Source organism: Lathamus discolor, chromosome 6, assembly GCF_037157495.1.
Source record: "Lathamus discolor isolate bLatDis1 chromosome 6, bLatDis1.hap1, whole genome shotgun sequence".
NCBI lineage: Eukaryota > Metazoa > Chordata > Aves > Psittaciformes > Psittacidae > Lathamus > Lathamus discolor.
In genome coordinates, this window is record NC_088889.1 from 61,121,094 (window position 1) to 61,142,171 (window position 21,078).

The following is a 21,078-nucleotide window of genomic DNA, read 5'->3' on the forward strand; positions in this document are numbered from 1 at the left end:
CTAAATGTACATTCCAAAAAGAGCAGCAAGATTCATAACTAGACTTTGAAGCACATGCAGAAGAATCCTGAAGGCATTCCCCAAAAGGGAAATTCTGCTAGTAAAGCAGAATTTTAAAAATAGTGATTTGGAGTGTTCTGTTAAAACCTGACAAAGCTTCTCTGAAGAACAAAAACAAGAAACCATACTAGATCAGAAGTATAATCCCACTTCAGTCTTTAACCTAACAACATCTGTTATCATTTTTTCAGAACAGGTATCTTTAACAATAACAAAAAACCCCAAAATCTTAAGAGCTTTCAACCCTTTTTTTGGTTTCCTATGCACATTTTCCTGAACACAGAAAATAAGCATGTCAACTTAGACATGGACAGTCTCTAAAATAATTTCTCATGCACTAACACCACTGCTAAGTTTCAGAGAAGTTTATGGCTTTTTACAACCTACAATACTTATTTGGAATTTAAATTTTGGAGTAACTTAACAGCATCTAATTTAGGATAGGTCAATTCAAAAATACTTCACCTACCCAAGGGAAACATTTTTGTTAACACTTACATACAAAAAACCAGGCTGTAAAGGAAGCTCTGACTAGCAATTAGAAATTCCAGCCCAGACAGATATGGGAGGAGACCCACATGGATCAAAACTTGTTTGACACACAGATGCCAACGACACCAATCTGACAAAAGAAAAGAAAACCCTTAACTTTCCCTTCTATTTTAATTTAATTAAATTCCTTACAGTCTAGATAAACACAGGGTTTTTACCTACTGATGTTGCCAGTTTAACTAATGCCAATTTAGTCTACTGTGACTTTAACATGGAAACTTTAAAACCAGTTACATCAGTTAAGTTTCCACATAAGAGTCTACTGACTTACATCTTTCATTCACATATGAAACCAAACCAATGCAAATTCACTTGGCTTTACGTAGTAAGTCTTTCAGAGAGCATTGGTCTGAAAGGCTTCCAGTAAAAACAAGGTTTTAGGTTTGACAATTACCCTATTAGTTTTTGCAGGCATTCAAGATGTATAAATGATTACATTTCATCCTTCCCTTTCCAATTCTTCCTCCTTTTTTCCCCCCTCTTTAAGAGCAGAAACATGCATTTTAGAAAGACTAAGTAACTGGAGTCGAGACATGTAAGAAATTCAAACCTCCCAACATTTGCATGCTCTGTTGCAAGCAGTCTTTACAGTGCGTAAGACTACTTTCATAGAATCATACAATCAACTAGGCTGGAAAAGACCTTCAAGTTGAAGACCAGTCATTACCAAAATCTACCAAGTCCACCACTAACATTTTATTAAGATGGAATAAAAATGGTAAATGAGGAAACTACTACAAAATAAGACTGCTAACCCTTCTATAACCCAAAGCAGCTGGGAAAAAAACTACGTACGTTCACTTAAGTCTACTTCCATTTTGTCCTCTGTATTGGTGTGTGATTCAAACAAGTCTTGTTTTGTTCCATCCTCTTCTTCAGAATCTGTACTTTCTTCACTGTCAGTGCTGCCCGAACTTAACATACAAAGACATAGTTTATATTCTGTATTTAGTGTCACACCCTAGCCACAACGTAATACTGGAGAGTTTGAGGCTAAAGAGAATTACAGCAGCTATAATTTCTCATAGATTAACAGAGGTATAATTTGTCAGATGCTAATATTTCCCTCATTTCTCTCTCAAAAAAAACAGGACTAAAGGATTTTCACTTGATCATGTGAAGAGGCTGTCTCGTTTCCCCCCACTTTTAAGACAAAGACTGGTTCTATTCCTGACATGGAAAAGGGAACAGAAAAGGAAAGTAAGCAATCAGATATGTTTATAGAAATTGTTGGTCTATTTTGTTTCTTCAAACTAAACTGAAGCACTGAAACACAAAACTTTGTTCAAATTATATCTAACAAGATATAACTTGACTTACTGCAAAGTATCTAACAATAAATCTAGCAAACCTATTTTAAAGTATCTCCCAACTGTATTCCAGTCCATCCTTTCTAACTACATGCATGCTTTAAACACTATGGGCATCTCTCTCTTTCCTGGTGAGCACAACACAAAAAGTGTGGTAATGCGACAAGGTAAGGATGTTTCTGAAACACATCACAGTAAGCAGCCACAATACCATCAGAGAAAACAATTGATTTTGTACAGAAGGTGCTTGCAACATGCATTTCAAAGGTTGCAAGGGAAGAAGAGATCAGGTTTGTGACTAAAGCCATAAGAAGGTCAGAAAAAACAAGACTACTGTGGGACAAAGTTCAGTAGATACTATGGGAGCCTGCAGAGCCCTGAGAGTTTTGGGGACCAGATGCTTCTTCCCCTCAATGCAGCTTCCTATGCAGGTTTGTCCACAACTACTCCAGTACTTAAGAGAGGTCAGCAAGCTCTGCAGACGTATGGAGCTGGACTGTCTTGCCCAAGGCAAGAATCACACAATGGTTTGGGTTGGAAGGGACCTTAAGGCCTATTTAGTTCTAGCCCCCTGCCACAGGCAGGGACACCTTCCACTAGACCAGGTTGCTTCAAGCCCTGTCCAACCCAGCTTTGAACACTGCCAGGGACGGGGCAGCCACAGCTTTGCTGGGCAACCTGTGCCAGTGCCTCACCACCCTCACATGGAAGTGCTTCTTCCTACTATCTAATCTAAATCTCCCCTTTGTCAGTTTGAAGCCATTCACCCTTGTCTCGTCACTTTTACCCTTGTAAAAAGTCTTTCTCCAGCTTTCTTGTAGGCCCCCTTTAGGTACTTGAAGACTGCTGAGTAGGAGGAATGGCTGAGCAGATCTAAAAAAAACCCCACCCCAACAAAACTAACAAAAGTTGAAGTACAGGAAGTGCCAGCTAGGCAGGGCAGCTGTTGTCACATTCTGGAGATTATGGCTGGAAGACTGACAGTAGAGCAATCACTCTACTCATTTCTTCACAGAATGGGAATATGCTAGTTATGCTGGACAGCCTGTGCTAAAAGTCAGCTTGAACCAAAAGACCTGCTCAGTACTGATGTCTCACTGTAGTGTTGTTTAGACAAGAGAAACGTTTCTCACCTGGAACGCCTCTGGGACTCTGGTGTGAACGCAATATGTTTTTCTTCCCAAATGTCTTCTTCATCAGAGCCACCATCATCAAACTGCTGTATCCGCTCCTTACAGCATGCCTCAAACAAGGCTATATTGCCCTAAATATGTCAAAAGTAAAAAATGCGTATTTATAATTAATCGTTCTACTTATAAAAAGTATAAACACTTTTTACACTACATGCCTGTCCTGAAAAGACTCTTAAACCAGTGGGGGTGGTAAGAAAAAACCAAGACACCACACACAACCCCCCCCCCCCCCCAAAAAAAAACAAAAAACCAAGCCACAAACATTTTTCTAAAAGCAGCAAAAACACAGAATGTCTTAACGACTTCAAGCTTGTCAAGAAAATATTCAGTGGTGCTTGTTTTACTCAGATACTAACAAGTTGAGTGGACTGTCAAAGAACAGCTACGAGTTTCCATCATGTTTAAGACCAGCATACAAGAATGACACTGAAATGCTTTTCAGATAACCAGACCACCAAGTACTCCAGTTTTATTTTCTGTAGTGGGGGTTCACTGCAGCTCAACTGACAACTAGTATATGGAGTGGAAGTCTCTGTCCTTACTTTCCTGTCACCACAGTCCCACTGGAAGACTGAAATAGCTTCTATCTGTAAGTGTGCAACATGCACAAATCAGATCCAAGCCTGTCCTTGAACCTGGCCATACAAATTAGAAGCAATTTTGTTGAATAATGATCTCAAAGAATCAAAACAATGTCTTCCAATTAGAAAGTCTCATGACACAGGAACAAGGTAGGGTAGTCATGTTCCAAATATTACACAAAACAGTAAATATAACAACCACTGCCAAAACTTGGAGGCTGCACTGAAGTTTAAAAGAGTAGTTCTTCTGAGAGTGCAGGAACACATACTTACACTTTCATTTGTATTGAGGGTAAAGTTGATGTCTGAGACCCGATCAAAAGAAACACTACAAAAAAATAGCAGATGTATACAATAAAACAAGATGTTGCATTATGACATGAAGACATTTAATTTCTCTTATGTTTCTCATTTTCCAATAATCTAAAAACATAAGATTAAAGACAAAGTAGTCTAAAGTTAACACAGTCAAATTCCACATCGAGGAGGCCTGGCATTCAAGTGTGAAATATGTTAAACAAAAATACAAGACAATGCTGTCTCCACCCTATATAGTTAGCTGCAAAAATTCAACAAGCCTAAACAAGCATAACTGAAATAATATATGCAAATCTCAAATACTATACTGTTACGCACTGAGAAAAAAAGTAGATCTCAAGAGTGCCTAATCTGACTACGTTCTACCACGATACAGCTCAAAACCCTGGAAAGATCTGTGTTACAGTTCTTGTACCTTCTAGCTCTGTACAAGGACCTTCTCAACAGGAAGAGAGAAAGTGAAAAATGTAGTATCAACCTCTGTTTCCTAAAGAAAAAAATGATTTTTTTTTTAACCAGTCACTGGAGGCTTTTTTCCTAACTAAACACTAAATACTAGGTTTTACACATCCTCATATATTAAGTTATCAGGCAGTTTCACTGCAGTGATTACAAAAACGTCTTTGACTAATACCAGCATTAGGTAAACTAATTTTCTAGGGGAAGCAAGGCTATGCAGTACCAAGGGCACGATCTTAAAGAAATTCCAACTCCTATCCTTGTCAAAATCCAGCTGCTTCTATCAAATTTAAAGAGTATCTTGAGTTGCTTCCTCTCCCATCATATCTTAATCTCAGAAGATTATGTGGTACAAGAAGGCAGCAATGCAAGCACATGCAAGCTTCAATGAACCACCACTTACTAAGCATGTTTCACAGAAGAGGACTGAGACACTTTACTGTATTTTACCCTCCTAGAAACTATCTTGAAGCAATGCTTTTTACCCTTATCTGTATATTCTTGCATCCCAAGACATGAATTCTTACGAGAATCAGTATCAACTCTATTTTCAGGAAGAACTCCCATTCTTTCCCTTTCCCCTTATGGTATCAGTTTATTTAGAACTGAAGAAAGATCACTTTGTGTGGGCAGCGTTTTTGGTGTTGGTTGGGTTGGTTTTTGTTTCTGTTTGGTGATGGTTAGCTTTTCTTTCTACATGACCAGTATTCTTCTCATTTCTTCATCACTTACTCTATTTGCAGAAATGAGTCTCAACTGTCTTGACCTTGAAAACAATGGTAGATTTACATGCCCTTCCTTAACTCTCCCCTACAGAAAAATACACTCACAGATGTGTTGTTCCTGTCATCTTTTCCACGAAAACTTAAAAGTAGAGCTATTTATCTTTTCTGGTATATAGATTCACCAGAGGGGGGATGGGGAGGACAGAATCACTTCTGAGGCACAGAGAAAGTGAAAATGCCCCCCAACAATGCGATGGCATTGGACTGGCAGACCTTACAAAAGATAAGTTACATTTTAGCTATTTATTCATAAGTGCTGTGTTCTCATATAGGCAAAACCAGGACATTACAAATGGAAGATAAGCTGTTGCTTTCCTCTGTAAACTGTTCAGGGAGGCTTCTATCAATGCACACAGATGATACAAAAAGACAGGACTAATTGACAACTGCCTCACGTCAGTAAAGGCTTGTATTTATCCTCAGCAAAAATACAGCCAAAAATACAGTAAGAAAGGAAACTCCCAAGACTACAGTCAAAGCCAGTATAACAGTATACTCACTTGCCGATGTCATCTTGATCAGCAAACTTCTCATCGTTGAAGCCAAACTGGTCAATAAAATTGGACGTCATTTGTTGCATCTGATAATCAGAAAAGGCCTGGCAACCCCAGGACCAACGACAGTGATATAATGATTCTAACAATACTCTAAATCCTACTTGCCCATTTTGCTCCAAAGAAATAAAAGTCTCTCCAATCATAACAAAGGACAGGAAAAGGATTTGTCTTAACCTCTGAATTTTAACTGGTAACGCTGACTACACACCTAGTTACATCTACTGCCTTGAAAGGTAATAGCAGCTCTCAGTGAGAAAGTTAAATCTCTACTCTGACCTCCTGTTAATCAGCACATTTCCAAATGCACCCCAAGACCAATGAAACACAATACACTAGATAAAAGATAAAGCTGTCTTTGTTCAAGGTAACATAGATTTATAAATGGGAAGAATTAGAAAATTACATCATATATAGATGCTACACCACAGCTGCACGTAGTTATCACTAGAAACATCTGTCTCAGTCACACACACCAGCAGCGTCTATTCAGTATCTAAAAGAAGGAAACTACTGAACATTTTACATCTCAATGCAGTGTCACTGACTCAACTCTGCCTTTTTATAGTTAATAAAGATGCCAGTGTCATCTGCCAGCTGATGGGTATATACCCATTAAGGTACACATGGGCATGTTCTCCTACTCATAACAGCAGTTTTTGTCCCTTATTAACGATAGCCTTGGGAAAACAATCACACATTCTCCAAGGACTTCTAGTAGCGTTATTTCCACGGGTAAAGTTAGCCAGTGCTAAGATATCCCGAGAAATGGAACTGTCAACTGTCCTGGTTTCTTGCCCAGGGAACTAAATGGACAGAGTATATAGCCAAAACCTCTGAAGAAGGTGGTAAAGCGGAAAAGTCTAGATTAAGGCACTATGAAAACTGGACAAATAAGGAGATCTACAGAACGATGAGGTACACAGACATGATCAGGGCTGGAAGTAGGCCTGAATAACTCTCATAAGTGGTAGGGCTAAGCCAGGCCAAAGCAAGAACTCTTTTCCATTTTGATCCTAAATTTTAAAAATTTGATAGTTCTGATCAGGTCTTGATACTCACACAGTTAGTTTATCAACATTACACAGGTAGACAATCAATCACCAACTGTCTTACCTATAATTCCTCTGCTTTCCACTAGTTTGAACTCTCCTTTCCTGTAAAGTATATTCACTATTACAGATATTAAGAAGTACATGTGACCGAAAGACATTAGTGAGAATTACCTCCATGGGAAGAAAAAACCCATGTAAGTTAAACAGACTTGTTCTGTTTTACAAAAGGTGCAACTATTAAGAACACCATTCACCAGGACAAAATTCATGTCTTAAATTTTGTTTATTACATCAGTTAGTTACAAAACTAATGTGAAAGCTTATCGCTATGTCAAAACTGTATACAGTAAATATATGAAATGTAGTTCTGAACTGTTAGCATCTCAGAACCTAGGCAGTACCATCCTAATCTCAAATCTCCCTCTCATGTCTTTTCAGTATGCTTAAAGAGACAAAAAGTGATATTGAGCTAGTGGAGAACAGAGGAGCAATGCTTTCCTGGAGTAGAAGTTTCCAAAGCCACAGCAAGACAGCACATTAAATGCTGCTGGCACAAGAAACCTTACAACCCAGAACAATGTGACAGAACATTTCCAACAACGTTGGTTTTGAAGTATTATTTAGAAAAGGTGTCTCTGAATAAAATGGAGAGGAAAAAAAAAAAGAAACCTTCCTTTCTGGAACAGAGGGCCTTCATTAGAAGACAACAGTACCAAACTAGATTTGGAAATGAAAGAAGTCATAGCAAATGTAATTCTGCACAGGCAGAAGTTAAATTTGACAAAAATAAACCAAAGATGAACAAGTTCCTCAGTATTTTGTCCCTTTATCCAATTACTAATGGGTCCACTTGAATTTTGAAAGTCTAGCTCCTATTTCCTCCTGTAGCTACTGGTCTAGAATAACATATCCTAGCTGAAGACAGAGACACCCTTCATGAATGAATTTGTACAGCTGGAGAATGCTCTAAGTAATTTCAGTGCGTTTCCCATCAGTGACTTATCTTGGCTAGTATCATGCTTTCTTCAGAAGGTCACTTCAGAAAGTATATTTCACAGAGTGGGGTGGGATGGGGTGGGGAGAAGACTAAAAAAAGCGGAGACAAACTTGAGAGTACTTCACCATCTGCATTTCTCCACATTAACTATCTGGAACTGTGGGGATGCCCAGGCACAGCAGACATTAAGGTGATGCAGGAAAAACACAGAGGATTTGAGGATTTTACTTTCTCACTGGAGCTGCTACAGATACCACCCAACTTATCAAGTTTGTAGTCAGGGGCACCTTACACGTACAAATGAAAATAAAAATCACTGAAACAGATAAAAATGCATCAGATTCTTAAAACTTCAGCCACCACCCGCAACTCAAGTTTTGACGAGCATCTACTAACTATCAAACCATAAGATGCATAAAATTCCAAAGCCAGTCTTAGACTAGGTATTTACTACACAGCTGTTAGTGAGTGCTGAAAGATTTTGATTAATAAAATGTTTGGTATAAGATATCTATTTGCAGTCACGTGCCATGTGGTTCCCACTTTCACCAACAGTGAAACAGTTGGAAGAGATGCATATTACAAGTATAGGACAGCACTATTACAGAAATGCTGTCATTCTTCATAAAAATGGCACCCAGGTTCTCCATAATCACTCACTGCAAAAATACTCTAACATCATATTAAAAATGGTTTAGTTATCCATTAGTCAGCTTGAAAGCATTAAAACTTCAAGATGGACACAAGTCTGGTTGATGGAAAAATTCCCTAGGCATTCTTCTCTTTTTCATAGTGCCAAATGATAAATAACTATCCTTGAAACACTCATAAATGAGTTGACAAAAGCATATACCGCATTAAAAAATAAGGGATCAAGTTCATTGGTAATTTAGTTCAGGAAGACACAGCTACGTATGCTCACCAGGTGCGAAAAGTTAAAAACTCTCAAGCTGCTAGATACAACCTATAGCAAAAGCAAACTGAAAGCCAGATTTGCTTTCACAGCAATTCAAACTTGCCAGAAAACACAATCAGAAGCCACCATTTCAAACTTCTACATCCAATAAGAACTAAAGTTACTATAGAAGTGACATTTAACTTGGCCAGACAACTGGCATGTAAAATGTGTTCTTAGGCACAATGAGCAGAGATCTGCATCCACAGCATGATCCAAGACTAACAACTGGAAAGAACACCAAGATAGAGATGTGTTAAAAACCATATCTCTCTGATCACAGTTGTGTGCATGCACATTTAAGTTTAAAATAAAGCTTTCTAGATTTGCATTTGCTTGTGACAGAAATGCAAGTTCCACTGCCCTTTTTTTTTTTTAAAAAGTCTTATTTATTTTTACAAAGAGCAACTTATGCTGTTAAAAGAATTCAACTCACCTGCTGCAAAGAAGAATCCTGTGAAAAGCCAGTTTCTTTAAAGTCAATTTCATCATCACTGGAAGAATGAATGTGGCAGGTAGTAACCTATACAAAGGAATTCAGTCATTTGCACAATATATGACAGCCATTCAATTATATCCGTACTATCTGGCTGAATCTTCGTTTTTGTACCAAAACAAGAAACAGTTATTTTCAGTTTTCCAAACTGCTGCACCACATACAACAGTCCCTGGAATGTAACAGGGTGATATGGTCCCCACTGAGCCTTCTCTTCTCCAGACTAAACACCTCAGTTCCCTCAGCTGTTCCTCATCAGACTTGTGCTCCAGACCCTTCACTAGCTCCGTTGCCCTTCTATGGACCTGGCTCCAGCAACTCAGTATCTCTCTTGTAGAGAGGGACCCAGAATAAACACAGGATTTGACATGTGGCCTCCCCAGTGCTGGTCCTGCTGGCCACTGCAGCAGAACTTTTTATTGGCTAGAAAACTGCTCTGCAGTGGTCAAGCCTTCTACCACAAGGCCAATTAGCAGTGGGAAAAAAAAACCCCAACAAAACAAACCCCCAAACCTTCCTGAAAAGTCCATTACGAGGTAACTGAGATAGTTCTGCTACATGCTCACTTCTAAGTCTCCAGTTGCTGTTGTTTTATAACAAGTACTAAGAACTTCTTTGAAAGACAAAAAAAGCCTAGAACATACTAGTCTCATGGCTATAGCAGCAGTTCATTATCCAAAGGGCCCCAGGACCACAAACCTTCTTCCATTACAGTAAAAGAGCAGCCTTTGTTGAGCACTAAGTGGTTGAAGCATTGAAAGTATTCACGAGATCAGTTACATCCACAGCCTTCATACATCTAACTTATTTACATATCTTTAAAATAAACTACACAACATAGGAGTATGTATACAGACCAGATCATCTGAGCTTAGTAAATCGAGTAAGTTGACTGAAGAAGATCACATGTAACAGTAGACCACAGTTCTGCCACTCAGGTCAGGAACTATGTGCTTAACTATTTGCATCACCCATGACTAGATTCTGCTCAAGAGCTTGCTTAGGATAGGAAAACTGAATCAAGTAAGTCTACTCATCTACACAACAAAAATTTTAAGGCTAATCTACAGAAAATTAAGTAAGGTGTGCTTAAGATCTTACTCTGGAGACATTATGAATTGGCAATTCAGATCAGGTATAAATACTAGTTCTAATAACCTATTGTTTTAGCCCAGGATGCTTTCTTCAACTTTGAGAGCTCAAACACCCAGATGTACCTAATTGTCCAATTTATAGGTGGAGAGTACATATCTATGGAAACCTAAGCATGGATACATGGGACAGTACCTCTGGGAAGAAATACCGTGGGGCTGTGCTTCCAGATGTACCCACACAGTAATCATAACTTAAATATGATTCAGTAAGACAAGAGACTCAGTTTTCTATAAGATCTGTCTTTTAGTATCTCCTACATCACACTGCACTATACGTTACTGCTTATCTTTGAGCTAAATGCTAATCCAAGGCTCATGAGAAGTGATCACACAAGCAGAAGCCTAGAAGTTCAGAAATTCGAAAGACGCAGTATTTTCCAGATGGCATTTTAGCTACAAGATTTTAATGCTTTGTGTTTCTATTCAACTGAATATTGTGGAGTTTGGAGATATGTTGTAAATGAGGTTTTATTGTTGTTACATCAATTATGTCCAAGTAAATGATCACACTTCTAAAGATCTAATTATAATGTTTTTAACTATACATCAGCTTAAAATTCTGCCTCTTCAGATGACTTGACTCTTGGCCTTGACAAAGTAGCTTTTAACAAGAGGAAAATAACATTATTCTACAAGCACTATGAACTTCATAGTATTTTTGCTGTGAGGCTGTGAATGCCATCTGTAATGTTGGTCCTGTCCACAAATTGCAGTTTCAGATTAATTTCCTATTGCTTCTATTGCCACACACCATGTCAGCATTATGTTCCAGTTGCTACACTGTGCTGACACAGCAGATTTAACAGACTATTAGTATTACAGACCAAATATAGCACCAGCACAAGTTAAAGAAGCCACGTGTAAAGCACTCCAGTCCTGGAGAAGTCAGGTATACTCACTAACTTGACAATGGAACCAGCCTCTGCTTATTAAAGTGTCCAAGTGATTACTCTTAAACTGTAGCTTTAACATGAGAAAACAAAACCTCTTCATACTCACACTTCAGTTTAGCTTTCTCCTAAAAGTGGAATCACTACTGCTATGCACAGAAATGTAACAGATGCACAACAGAAGTATGTAAAGTTCCTTAAGCAAGGTCAGTGACACATGCAATGGGATGCAGGTAGCATTCTCCCATTAAATTTACATAGGCTCATTTACACACTGTCTATAAAGCAATTTAATACTAGCTCCTGCAGTTTCAGTTTGCACTCTTCAAGCAGCCAGAAGCTTTCAAGGTCACTCACTTGAAGCTGTACAGAAAACTTTCTTCTTGGTCTGGGGTAGGTTATACAAACTGAGCTACTGCAAGATTCCCATACAAAATATTAATGGTACAGTGTTGAAAAGTAAAATAAAGAATTAGCAGCTCAGCAACTAGATGTACTTGTTGACAGAAATACATGGTAACTGGGAAGAATGGTTGTGCTGCTGACAAAAAGAAACTGGTCCCAAGTAAACAGCAGCAATTTTGATACCTTACCCCCACCCTTACTTACCAGGTCCACTGTATTCCTCTTGTTAGTTTCTCCTAAAGAGTTTGTGCAGAATGTCTCCCATCGCTCTCTGACCTCCTCTGGAAGCTCTAGGGTAGGAAACACAGAGACATCCTCAATTTGATACTATGGACAATGGAGCATGACTTTAATTTTCTGTTCTGCTATACCAGAATCCTCTTAAATCCTTAAGGATTATTCCATTGAGTTAAGTCTAAATAAACTAGGTCAGCATTTCACTGCATTTAAGCATATATTTAAGGGTCACAGAATCATCACAGAGCCACAGAAAGGTCTGAGTTGGAAGCGACTTTAAAGCTCATCTAGTTGCAATCCCCTGGCACAGGAAGGAAGACCTTCCACTAGAGCAAGTTGCTCCAAGCCCCGTCCAACCTGGCCTTGAACACTGCCAGGGATGGGGCAGCCACAGCTTCTCTGGGCAACCTGCGCCAGCGCCTCACCACCCTCACAGGGAAGAACTTCTTCCTAGTACCTAATCTAAATCTCCCCTCTGTCAGTTTAAAGCCATTCCCCCTTGTGCTGTCACTACGCTCCTTTGTAAAAAGGCCTCCAGCTTTCTTGTAGGCCTCCTTTAGGTACTGGAAGGCTGTTTGTTTAAGGACATCTTGTTTTAAATGGAACGTTGTCAAGAAAGTTTTCTTCTTTTACCCAACAGCTGCCTTTAATTTAAATTTTATTCATTTCCTCAAAATTTGATAAGGAAAGCCATAAAGACAAATGTAAGGCCATTAACATTACCTTTAATGAGCTGCTGAACTTGTGTACTGTTTGGCCCCTTATCTGTACTGTGCACAATGCAGTTTGCTATCCGTGTCAGATGACCCATATAGCCATACCGCCTTCCTCCTTCAGCCCTGCAAGAGACAAAAGGAATTCAACTGCCCACATTCTGAGCAACTCCACCACTGTATTTCATTATGCAACACTCTAGCAGAGTCAAGAAGTTACCCATGACAAACACTGCAGGGGTTCTTAAACAGAGGAGTTGCATTCTAAAACCAAAGGTTCCCAAAAGGCTCAAGAATTAAAGAGACCAATGGGTTTGACTACACTAAGTGAGTTTGGAAGACTTATTTATTAGGAAATTTCTGTTGCTGAGAGTATTTTTCTAAACCCCAATGCAACAAACATTCCCTCAGAGCTTTAAGTTGACGATCAGAAAAGAAAAAAATTCTTAAACCCTAAATGTGCTCTAGCATTGCAGATTTTAACATATCATTTAGTATATAGAGCTGGAAAGGTACAACCAACTGAAATTTGATTAGATCACTGCTTTTTTAGAAAGGACATCTAAGTAACATACCAAAAGTACAATTACAAGGCAGGCCACGTATTTTTTAGTAACTGAACTACTTTGTAGACACAGGAATTACCAGGTTTTATGATATAGAATCATAGAATAGTTAGGGTTGGAAAGGACTTTAAGATCATCCAGTTCAAACCCACTGCAATGGGAAGGGACACTCACACTAAACCATGTCACCCAAGGCTCTGTCCAGCCTGGCCTTGAACACTGCCAGGGATGGAGCATTCACAACTTTTTCCTTAGGCAACCCATTCCACAGTGACTAAACACCCTTACAGGAAAGAACTTGCTCTTATATCCAGTCTAAATCTCCCATTTAAATTTTAACCACTCGTTACTGGTCTCCAGCTGGAAACTGAGCCACTGATCACAACTCTTTGTGTGCAGCCATCCAGCCAGTTATTTATCCGAGTGGTCCACCTATCAAATTGATGTCTCTCCAATTTTGAGACAAGGACGTCGTGTGGGACAGTGTCAAATGCTTTGCACAAGTCTAGGTAGATGACGTCAACTGCTTTACCCCTGTACATCAGTTCTGTAGCCCCATCATATAAGGCCACCAAATTGGTCAGGCAGGATTTCCCCTTAGTGAAGCCATGCTGGCTGTTACCAGCCTTTACTGCCATGATTTTTCAAATATGATGGCCAGTGGCTTAGCAACTTCATTTGCCAGCTCCTTCAGGACCCACGGATGGATTTCGTCAGGTCCCATGGACTTGTGCCCATTCAGGTTCTTAAGATGGTCTTGAAACAGATCCTCTTCTACAGAGGGCCCAAGGTCTTCATTCTCACAGTCCCTGTGTCTTCCTTCTAAGACTTGGATAGCGTGGCCAGAGCCTTTGCCAGGGAAGACTGAGGCAAAGAAGTCATTAAGAACCCCAGCCTTCTCCAAATCCAGGGTAGCCAGTTCTCCCGACAGCTTCCAGAGGGGGCCTCTGTTTTCTCTTGTCTGTTTTTTATTTGCAATGTAATTATAGAATCCCTTCCTGTTATTTTTCACATCCCTGGCCAAGTTTAATTCTAACTGGGCCTTAGCTTTCCTAACCTGGTCCCTAGCTTCCCGGACAACATCCCTGTATTCTTCCCAGGCCGATGATGATGATCATGTGGAACCATCCTGTATCTGATCAAAAAAGCTGAAGTGAGAAGCTCTGACTTAGACCGAATTTGTAGCCTTGAGCTATAAACAAAACAGACATTTGCTGCACCAGCTTTTTAAGGTTTTGTGCTTTTTAAATAAAAAAATTAAAAAAAATTAAGACAGACACACTCAGTTAGCTAGACAAATCTCCCATAACCTTGACTGAGATCTTTATAAAGTGACAGCAGTTCAGAAAGAGATTATATAAACACAAATGACATTTCTTGGTTTTCCACCGTTATAATCTAACACAAAGTAACTGAAATCATGTTATGTCAGTGAAGTATCATACGTAAAGCATTCTTTACAGGAACAACTTGAGAGATTTCTGTCTTGTTACCTAAGCAGTTGTACAAATAGGTATATTCAAAACAAGCAGCATGATGGCAAAAGCTTATAATTTCTAATACATGACATGCCATAAAGAGTGCTTGAACTGACTTATAATTGCCTAGCCAAAAAATCTGGAATATGATTGTATCTTCTATCACCAAATGCTTATTAATACCAGTGAAATAAATAACTTTTTTACTATGTTACACTTCCACCATCAGAAAGCAGTCACGCTCAAGCTTCTAGAGCTGCTCAACATAAAGTGATAGAGTAAAACCACATAAAAGAAATAATCAATTTCCTGGAGCAGCTAAGCTAAAACATACCTTCATATTATCTTACAGACTTATATTTTATATTTGGAGTCGTACTTGTACAAAATTGGGTAACGGAGTGAATTACTTACAACAGTCTGCTCCCTTCTCACAAATAAAAAAATCTTTCAGGATAAAACCACGATCTGAGGTTGACAACATTTTCCACATAAATACTTGCAAATGTGACTTTAAATGTTTCATTCATCTATATGGAAAGCATTGGATCAAGAACATTCTTACTCAAAGAGTAAATTTAGGTTGCATATATGAAAATACCTTTCCATACTTCTCTCCTATGGGAGGCTAATTGGACTCTATGACCTCATGAGAGCACAATGAAAAAAAAAAAGAATATACATTTGGGAAAGCATGTTTTCTACAGTTCAGTTGTTACATTCCCTTTCTTTTGTACCATCTTCTTCATACACACTTGAACATCCTTATTTTCAAGTCAGTTACAATGGCCATGTATTACTATGTGATTCACATCAAACAGGAAGAGGAATATTTTGAGGAGCAAACCTGTCTCAAGTAACACACCAGCAAACCAGCAACACTATCCCAGCCAGCTAATTCGGTATTTTGACAAGTTAAAACTAACATTTAATGTTCAGTATTTCCTAAGCCTTCAAGAGAGTTGTTCTACCACCTCAGGTGAAGACAGATTTTTTTTCCTCCTGCTATGGTTTCAGATAATGTTAGCTACTTGAAACTTCCGTCCTTTCACAAACATGTGCTTTTAGAACATATTTAATTGCTAAGGACTTGGCTTTTACTACTTAGGAGTCTGCTGCTCCCCAGTATGTAATATGCTTTGATGTGTTTATAAATAATTTTCAAGTGCTTGGAGAAGGCTGAGGTTCTCAATGACTTCTTTGCCTCAGTCTTCACTGGCAAAGGCTCTGACCACACTATCCAAGTCTTTGAAGGAAGACACAGGGACTGTGAGAATGAAGACCTTGGGCCCACTGTAGGAGAGGATCTGTTTCAAGACCATCTTAAGAACCTGAATGGGCACAAGTCCATGGGACCTGACGAAATCCATCCGTGGGTCCTGAAGGAGCTGGCAAATGAAGTTGCTAAGCCACTGGCCATCATATTTGAAAAATCATGGCAGTCAGGTGAAGTTCCCGATGACTGGAAAAAGGGAAATATAACCCCCATATTCAAGACGGGGAAAATGGATGACCCAGGGAATTACAGACCAGTCAGTCTCACCTCTGTGCCTGGTAAAATCTTGGACCAGATTCTCCTGGAAGGCATGCTAAGGCAGCACATGAAAAATAACAAAGTGCTTGGTGACAGCCAGCATGGCTTCACTAAGGGGAAATCCTGCCTGACTAATTTGGTGGCCTTCTATGATGGGGCTACAGAACTGACGGACAGGGGTAGAGCAGTTGACGTCATCTACCTGGACTTGTGCAAAGCGTTCGACACTGTCCCACACGACATCCTTGTCTCTAAATTGGAGAGACATCAATTTGATAGGTGGACCACTCGGTGGATAAAGAACTGGCTGGATGGCTGCACACAAAGAGTTGTGGTCAATGGCTCAACGTCCAGCTGGAGACCAGTAACGAGTGGTGTCCCTCAGGGATTGGTGTTGGGACTGGTCTTGTTCAACATCTTTGTCAGTGACATGGACAGTGGGATTGAGAGCGCCCTCAGCAAGTTTGCCGATGACACCAAGCTGTGTGGTTCGGTTGATACACTGGAGGGAAGGGATGTCATCCAGAGTGACTTCGACATGCTTGTGAGGTGGGCTGATGCCAACCTTATGAAGTTCAACCATGTCAAGTGCAAGTCCTACACTTGGGTCGGAGCAATCCCAGGCACAGCTACAGGTTGGGCAGAGAAGAGATTCACAGCAGCCCTGCAGAGAAGGACTTGGGGGTGTTGGTCGATGAGAAAGTGAACATAAACAAGCTTCAGTGTGTGCTCGCAGCCCAGAAAGCCAGCCGTATCCTGGGCTGCATAAAAGGAGTGTGACCAGAAGGCTGAAGGAAGTTATCCTGACTGGAGCACCTCTCATAAGAAGATAGGCTGAGAAAGTTGGGGCTGTTCAGCCTGGAGAAGAGAAGGCTGCATGGAGACCTCATAGCAGCCTTCCAGTATCTGAAGGGGGCCTATAAGGATGCTGAGGAGGGACTCTTCATTAGGGACTGTAGTGACAGGACAAGAGGTAACAGGTTAAAACAGGGGAGATTTAGACTAGATATAAGAGAAAGTTCTTTCCTGTAAGGGTGGTGAGGCACTGTGGAATGGGTTGCCTAAGGAAGAAGCTGTGAATGCTCCATCCCTGGCGGTGTTCAAGGCCAGGCTGGACAGAGCCTTGGGTGACATAGTTTATTGTGAGGTGTCCCTTTCCATTGCAGTGGGTTTGAACTAGATGATCTTAAGGTCCTTTCCAACCGTAACTATTCTATGATTCTACAATTTCCTGTCCTCTTAAAACCTATGGTGTGTTCCTGTAATTTAATATACATGGGTAGACTTTAAAGTCTTCAAATATCATAGTAATATCTTATATATGACAAGAACGACAAACTAGCATATTCTCCAATGGTCATGGGAAAAAGCATTACAATGCTACCAAAACATAGCATGAGAGAAAACTTTAATTTAAATATTAACATTTGAGTGTTTTAAGATCACTGCTAGCACAGCTATGAATTAGTCATACATTCATTTCACAATTCAAGTCTTATGTAGACAACTGCAGGTAATAAGAAAACTAGTTACTCACTGTTTCTTCTCATTCATCTCCCATGCTTCAAGTATTCGTTCTATTAATTGGCACTTAAGGAAGAGCTATCAAAAGAAAGTAAGAGCAAAGAATGCTTAGCAGCAGTAAAGTGGAATGCTATAATGCATTTTATGGTTGCTTTTAACAAACACTGAAGCCTTGCAAGACAGCTAATTTCAGGTTCAGGATAAATAATCTCAAAGTGTTTAAAAAGTTCAGAAGCAGCAGTCATATCCCAACCAGAAACCTAAAAGATAAACCTACATTATTCTGACTTCTCTTTGCAGCTGCTGAGTATGTGGTAGCATAAAGCTACTGAAATAGCAGTTTTTAGTCTTAAAGTAAGAGGAACCCCTTCTTCAAAGAAAATGAGTATTTGCAGGTCTGCACTCATGCTTACTTCAGGGCAGCAAGTCTACTCTATGGCAGTTTCATGTTTAACACCCAAATGGACATCGTAAAGAAAAACAAATATTCCTGTTCATTCTATAAATAGAGTAAAATCAGGATATGTTTTATGTAAGAGTAACTGCTACCACAGCTGGGAGATAGAAAAATTCAAGAGATTCCCCAAAACCCAGAACTTACATGTTTCAGCAAGAGATTGTCCCCAGTGGAATCCTGATCTGTAATTGTGCCATTTTCCGTGCTTTCAAGAGGATTTGCAAGAATCAATGCAATACAAATTTCTACTTGCGTATGCAAGAAATTATTCCATGTGTACTTAAAGAACATGTCCTGAAAACACAAATTCAACAAGGTTTACACAAACCAAAGTCTTTTCATTAAACACAACCAACAGCCTCACCCCAGCAAGTCATCTGAATTATTACACTGGAACAAATTCTGTAAATTTTATAATAAGTATTATTGCGCAAGAGAAACCTTATAACCTACAAAAAAGTTAATTATTGTGCTTGCTATAATCTGAACACAAGGACTAGAATACTGGATCAGAACAAAACCTCAACTCTATCTGAATTTTAAGCTGTGGTAACCAATAATGCATGTTCAGAGAATGAAGGGAGGAATGACCTTCCCTACTTACACTGCTTCTAGCTGCAGCCCGGAGTCACTGCAAGTCAAAAGTATAATTAATGCCCTGAGCAGGCCCTGAGACTCCTCTTTGAGTTCACTTAACCTTCTAGCATCTACAATACCATTTATAATGTGCTCCCCACTTCAGTGACATTCCTTACAAAATTATATCTACCTGTTTTGAACCCATCATCTACTAATTTTATTTTAATATTACAGAAGGCTACCTCAGATAATCTAGAAGCAGTTTAAGATTATTAAATGCATTACACAAGACAAATACTGAAGTTGAGATAAAACAGTGTTCATTTAGTTGTATTCCTGGTTCTCCACATTTTCCCTCTTAAGTATTTTTGAAGCAATATGTCCAGTTATATTAGACTAACTGCAAAACTCAAATGACTGCTGTCACTAGTAAAATGACATTAATATATGCAGTCATTGGAATAGTATTAAAAAAATTTAAATCTCATTCAAAACACAGCTAAAGATCCCAAATCCCTCCAAGTTTCCTTCAGTCCTCCTAAAGTAAGGACATCCTTCCATATGCTACTAGAGCTAAACAATTACTTTTCCTAACAGTCAAGTATGCATTGGTGTTGCAGTAAAGAGCATGAAGCACCAAAAAGTTCATATGGCTATAGTTATTTTTCTCTGTTTATATAAAACCTGCAACAGAAAAACATGTTCAAGCCTCCCTGAATTTGGTTTACAAAATAACCTCCTTATAAGAACATGCCAGTGTTCACAACATGTACATTCCCATAGACAACACACCCAAGAAATAGGTTATGGCAAACTTAGCACCTTGTTGCAAACCCAAGTTACTCAGAGGAATTTCAATGAAGACATTATAAACGTAGTTGTATTAATCAGTTGGAGCAAAAAGTGATTTTAGACTAAAACCATTAGGGGCAAGGAAAATACTTACACTGTAAGTTTACAACTGCCTGCTTAGAAGTTTACAGTTTGTATTCAGAAGCTACAGTGTAAGTTTCAGCATTTTTTGCTGGCTATTTTCTTTTTTTATCCAGTTACCAACATTTGCATTTTTTGGCCAACCTAAATACAAAGAGTATGTCCTGCTACAGCTGAAGTACATGGCAGGAAATACTTACAGTATACACTCCACATTTGCAAAATCAGCGAGGTTAACTGACTGAGAGTTTGCTGTGCAACATACTGGTTTTAGAGGACTGAAGGCATACAAGCCACCAAGAATATCTGTCCCTTTATAGGACAAAGCTGAGATACCAGTTGATGTGATGGGTATTACTGAGAGGAAAAAAGGTTTTGAGGGAACAACTTAGGAAAAGAATGAAAACAATCAGGGGAAGCCTTGAACATGGATGAAAACTTGAGAACATGCAGGTGAAAAAATAAGCCTGTTAAGAAAACCGCTTAATGTATTCATGAAGCTGTAGAGGATAAGAACAATTCAAGTGGTCAGAGGAAAATTCATCTGCCATAAGTCAACATTTAACAGTAAAATCCACAATTAAGGGTTCTTAAATGGTGCAACAAAAACCACAACAGTCTGAAAAATTAGGCTAGTAAATTATCTGCACTGACAGAAAAAATACATTAAATCTTAATAACAAGCCATAAGAATAAAGGCAGCATAAAATTCTCACCAGTATTACTCCTATGCTGTTAAGCTCTATAAGCTCCTGATTCACACTGCTTATATTCGTCTGTAGAAGGCTAGATATTAATCTTATCACATTTAAACGTGTGTTTCCTACAGGTGGGTCCAACACACCCCAGGTTGTCTTCATGACACTTTTCTGAAAAAGAAAATTGTACATACATAAAATCCATTAAAATACCTGCTCATCATTACTATGCACAATGACAGACTAGTGCTTAAAATATATACACAATTAGTCCTTAAATCTTGCCTTCACCCTGCAAACCCCAATTTTTTTATTCTGAACACTACAGCTTATTTTAACTAAAATTAGCCACACAAAACAGTAAAACCAGACACGAGACCAACGATATTGTAAAAATTTATTGTTAACTACAGAGAGGATCTCAAAGTAGATGCATTCTACCCAATCCTGAAAGGAATTAGGAGATACTTCCTACGAAATGCTTCTCGCTAGTCAATACAGCTATAGTCTACATTGCTACAATAGACACAAAACAGCTAGGTGGACAGTCCATGAATATTGTAATGAAATATTGTAAGAACTCAACAAACCAAGC

The 21,078-nt window shown here is 39.0% G+C and overlaps 1 protein-coding gene across 8 annotated transcripts in view; it reads right to left on the minus strand.

Moving 5' to 3' along the window:
- PPP6R3 (protein phosphatase 6 regulatory subunit 3) overlaps positions 1 to 21,078 on the minus strand; it is a 58,981-nt gene that overhangs the window by 11,208 nt on the left and 26,695 nt on the right. For 7 of the 8 annotated variants that reach the window (XM_065683144.1, XM_065683142.1, XM_065683143.1 and 4 more), the window contains 10 exons: positions 20,502 to 20,654; positions 18,418 to 18,567; positions 17,830 to 17,894; positions 12,725 to 12,840; positions 11,969 to 12,054; positions 9,256 to 9,342; positions 5,759 to 5,856; positions 3,970 to 4,024; positions 3,056 to 3,186; positions 1,408 to 1,526 (listed from right to left, as the gene is read on the minus strand). In XM_065683144.1, the coding sequence (XP_065539216.1) occupies positions 1,408 to 1,526; positions 3,056 to 3,186; positions 3,970 to 4,024; positions 5,759 to 5,856; positions 9,256 to 9,342; positions 11,969 to 12,054; positions 12,725 to 12,840; positions 17,830 to 17,894; positions 18,418 to 18,567; positions 20,502 to 20,654 (1,060 nt within the window). The remainder of the gene's footprint in view (positions 1 to 1,407; positions 1,527 to 3,055; positions 3,187 to 3,969; positions 4,025 to 5,758; positions 5,857 to 9,255; positions 9,343 to 11,968; positions 12,055 to 12,724; positions 12,841 to 17,829; positions 17,895 to 18,417; positions 18,568 to 20,501; positions 20,655 to 21,078) is intronic. The other variant, XM_065683146.1, reaches the window with a different exon arrangement.